Source organism: Belonocnema kinseyi, chromosome 10, assembly GCF_010883055.1.
Source record: "Belonocnema kinseyi isolate 2016_QV_RU_SX_M_011 chromosome 10, B_treatae_v1, whole genome shotgun sequence".
NCBI classification, from domain to species: Eukaryota; Metazoa; Arthropoda; class Insecta; order Hymenoptera; family Cynipidae; genus Belonocnema; species Belonocnema kinseyi.
The window spans coordinates 102,169,853-102,174,277 of NC_046666.1; the positions used below are offsets into that span (position 1 = coordinate 102,169,853).

Consider the following 4,425-nt stretch of genomic DNA (forward strand, 5'->3'; position numbering starts at 1 on the left):
AATAGGAATCTGTGATTCTCTAATATGCAGTCTTATTTTCTGAATGATAATTGTATAATATTTATTCACGGTTTTATTATTTTTCGGTTTTTATTAAACGACCAGGAACTTGGTGTTCTAAAACAATCTGGAAGTGACTTAAAAATTTTCTGAAAATGTCCTTAAATGTCTTAGAAATTCTTACGGACTTGGCTATCACGTAAAAAACATGAAATTGATATAGGCTTCGAAATATGTGCATAACTTCATAACAAAACCAAAAGTGTCAGCACATTTGAAACCTCAATAATTAACGAGATGAATGATTCCTTGAAAACTTCAAAAAGACGTGGTATTTCGTGATACTTAACTGAAAAATATCCAGTATTGAAAACTTAAAAAATTGGCATATAAGCTCTTCTTCCATTTGTAATAATTCAAATATTGCAAGTTATTGAGTAACTGCAGGTACTTCAAAATCGTTTCTAATGAATTGTTAAACCTTTAAACATTGAAATTCGCACAAAATTGAAGAAATGAATTACTTTTTGTACAAACTTTGGCTAAAGTTGATTGTAAGCCATTCTGCTATTTGGATATATAGAGATATTACTTGTAAATAAAAGCTCGCGAAGTTTTGTTTTTATCTGCGATAACATATGTGTAAAACAATAACCATTTCCTTTTATGCAAATTTTGACTTTGAGTTTAGTCAAAATGTGATTTTATACGTCTTAGTTTAGTAATTATAAGTAAAAAAGGTTCACATAATATTTTTGCCACGCCACTGTCCTAAACTATAAATTTAAATCGGAAAATTGCTAACTAACATTCACATAATTTTTTTTAATATTTGAGATTCAGATATCACTTACGTTGATTTAGAAAAGTAAAAAATCGAGATAAATGTTTGGTCTTTTTTGAAATGTCATGCGATTTTTTCTAGTGATATTTTTCGCAGTGCCCTAAACAACTTAAACGTCAGATACTTTTTTTTCTTAAAATTTGTAATACATTTCGGATACAGGCGACAAAGTAGAAATAAGCTCATCTTTGATGTTTTAGGACATTTTCAGCGATCATTTCGGAAGTTTTGTCTTCTTAAGTCAGGACCTCCGGTTGTTGTCGCCAGAAAGTTGAACTTAGTATGTTTACTGTTTTCATAACTAATTTTTAATTTGAAATAGCTAATTAAATATGGAATTAAAACGTTGCATGAATGTGTGACATTTTGCAACAAAAGGGCCCACGGTGTCGTAATGGAGTTACTTATAGGGATATTTCTGCTGTTCAAATGAAATTGAGTATAACTGCATGATAGGCAATTATACGCTGGCACTGAAAAATCATGTTAACGTACCACACACATATTTTTGCCAATTTTGAAAAGTAAACAGGGATTCCTACATAAAAAACAATATATTTCTCGACTTAATAGCGAGATAAACGTATTTTTATTATTTTTGGTATCAATTTGCATTTATGGCTTGTGTATTTTAATGTGGGCTATAATTAAGAAAACCGTATTTGCTGAAAAAATTGTAAGAAATATCGAGTACCGGCTTGATAGTGAATACAACCTCTTGCGTAAGACGTTAGTTAAGTTAAAGCATAATAGAAAAAGATGGTCAACATCGATAATTTGAATAATTTGTTTCAGACAATGTAAATAGCTATTTGTTTTACTGCATTATATTACTTTAATTATTCTTTTACTGTTGTTAGTGGAAATTGATATTCATTTAATTTCCATTAAAATCAATCTTAATCATACTTTCATTAAAATTTAAAGGATCATCTGATATAGGTGTCAGTCCTTTCGGCCTGGGGAGTCTGGGAGGAATGGTTGGTTTGGAGAGCCTTGGAATGGGATCGGGTAACTTTATAGAATTGCAACAGCGAATGCAGCGTGAGTTGTTGTCAAATCCAGATACAATGAGACAAGTACTTGACAACCCGTTGGTACAAAGCTTGATGAATGATCCAGAAAACATGCGTGCTTTAGTGACTGCAAACCCACAGATGCAAGAACTTATGCAGCGCAATCCAGAGATAAGCCATATGTTAAATAACCCAGAACTTTTACGGTAAATATAAAATTCTATCGTTAATTATTTACAATAATTAAACCTAATCTGTTTGAGATATGTTAGCATACATTTTCAAGCTATTTTCCAATTCTATTGTTTTACCTCGTATTTTTACTTTTGACAAGGGTTTTCCCATAAAAGGTTAACAAAACTTTGGTTTGGTATATAATATTTTCTGTAAATAGTTTCGTACAGGAATTGATACTAATACTAGAAGAAAGTTTTATTTTTTAATTGTAATTGCGTGTTTTTTTCATAGTCAAACGATGGAGCTGGCTCGAAACCCATCGATGCTGCAGGAATTGATGCGTTCGCATGACAGAGCACTCTCCAATTTAGAAAGTATACCTGGTGGGTACAGTGCACTACGTCGCATGTATAGAGACATACAGGAACCCATGCTTGCGGCGGCGGCAAATGAGAGAAACCCCTTCGCAGCTTTAGTTGAGAATAATGGCCCAGACAATCAACCGAACCCTCAACAGGGCCAAGAGAACAGAGATCCATTACCTAATCCATGGAATAGTGAGCAGGGTGAGAACAGTACCACTGCACCACCTACGCCACCTGCAAGTCAAGGGAGGGGACTTTTTGAGTCTCCTGGAATACAGAGTCTCACGACACAAATTATGGAGAACCCGACTCTGATGCGAAACTTGCTTAATGCACCATATACGCGATCTATGTTGGAAGCAATGGCTGCTGATCCGGCTATGGCGAACAGAGTCATGTCGGCGAACCCCTTCTTTAGGTTGAATCCGCAAATGCAGGAGCAGATGAGATCCATGATGCCGACTTTGATACAGCAAATGCAGAATCCACAGATGCAGAATGTCGTTTCCAATCCGGATGCTCTCGCAGCTATCATGCAAATTCAACAAGGTATGGAGCAACTGAGGACAGTCGCCCCTGAGCTCGTTGAGAAGTAAGTTTTAGCATCTTACTTTTTCTTATGATTCTTTATATATCCCATACTATTGTCTAGGGCTTTCGACATTTATATTTATATGTGAAAGGTGTCATAAAATAACCATGTAAGTACCGAGAAAAAAAATGTTCATGAGAGCAAGAAAAGTACTTAATGCGAATTATTTAAAAAGGACGAAAGGAGAAACTACTTTCTAGGGCAACGTTTCCCAAACCTTGGTCGTACTTTTCAGGGAGGGGCAGGGTAGCCACCCTACAATTTTTTCATAATAACCAAGGGGGATACTTTACTGCCAGTTATGCGAGCTGTTGCACGCTTCGTCCGACCTTTCCATTGTTAGAGAATTAGAGCCGGATAAGCAAAAATTAAGGTAAAATATTCATAAATGAAAGTTTAATTAGCTGAATACTTTTCCATATATATTGGGAGCGTGCATTAATTTTGAGGGATTTCTAAGCTTTAGCGTTACTTGTACTTATCGTATCGAGTCATATCCTTACTATATGCATGTCGAAGACCCATTATGTGGCCTTAGTTATCATTATGTGTCAGTTTACCAAAGTGTAAACAGCATATTTTTTGTTGTATTAAAGATGACGGCTTACGTACCAACAAAGCTGCATTTACGGGAAGTTTTCTGTTTCTCTTTCAATAGAAGAAAGTTGTTGCTGAAAGTCATCGAATGCTTTTGGAAACTTACGGGAATTATACTTCCTCGATTAAAACGTGTGAGTACTGGTTTCGAGAAATCAAAAGTGGCGATTTCGACACGGAGGGCAAAGAACGTCTAGGCTATCCGAAAAAGATCAAGGATGAGGAATTGAAGACTTTACTCGGTGAAGACCCGTGTCACACGCAAGGTCAGCTTGCAGAATCATTGGTAGTTGATCGGTCAACCCTTCCGAGACTCTTACATTCACTGAAAATGGTCCAAAAGCAAGGAAATTGGGTACAATATGAACTGAAGCCAAGAGACTTGGAAAGGAGATTTTTCACTTGTGAACAGCTAGTCCAGCGGCAAAATCGGAAAGGGTATCTGCAATGCATTGGCATTGGCGATAAGAAGTGGATTCACTATGATAACCTCAATCGTAGGAAATCGTAGGTTAAGCCCGGCCAATCATCAACACCAAAACCGAATATCCATGCATCGAAGCTCATGCTGTTTATTTGGCGAGAACAGCAGAGTGTAGTGTACTATCAGCATTAAAGGAAAAATGGCCACAATACGAGCAGAGACACGATAAAGTTATTCTTTTGCATGGCAAAGCTTGGCCCCACGTTGCTAAATCTGTCAAAACATACTTGGAAACCCTGAAATGGGAAATGCTACCCTACCCGCCGTATTCTCCAGACATCGCGCCGTCTAATTACCACCTCTTCCGATCCATGACTCATGATCTGTCTTGGAAACGATTCACTTCTTAT

The 4,425-nt window shown here is 36.4% G+C and overlaps 1 protein-coding gene across 2 annotated transcripts in view; it reads left to right on the plus strand.

Annotated features, from left to right (window-relative positions):
- Positions 1-4,425, plus strand: part of LOC117181430 (ubiquilin-1) — a 76,263-nt gene that overhangs the window by 29,596 nt on the left and 42,242 nt on the right. Inside the window, exons 3-4 of one of the 2 annotated variants that reach the window (XM_033374078.1) lie at positions 1,772-2,066; positions 2,329-2,994. In XM_033374078.1, coding sequence (XP_033229969.1) covers positions 1,772-2,066; positions 2,329-2,994 — 961 coding nt within the window. The remainder of the gene's footprint in view (positions 1-1,771; positions 2,067-2,328; positions 2,995-4,425) is intronic. The other variant, XM_033374079.1, reaches the window with a different exon arrangement.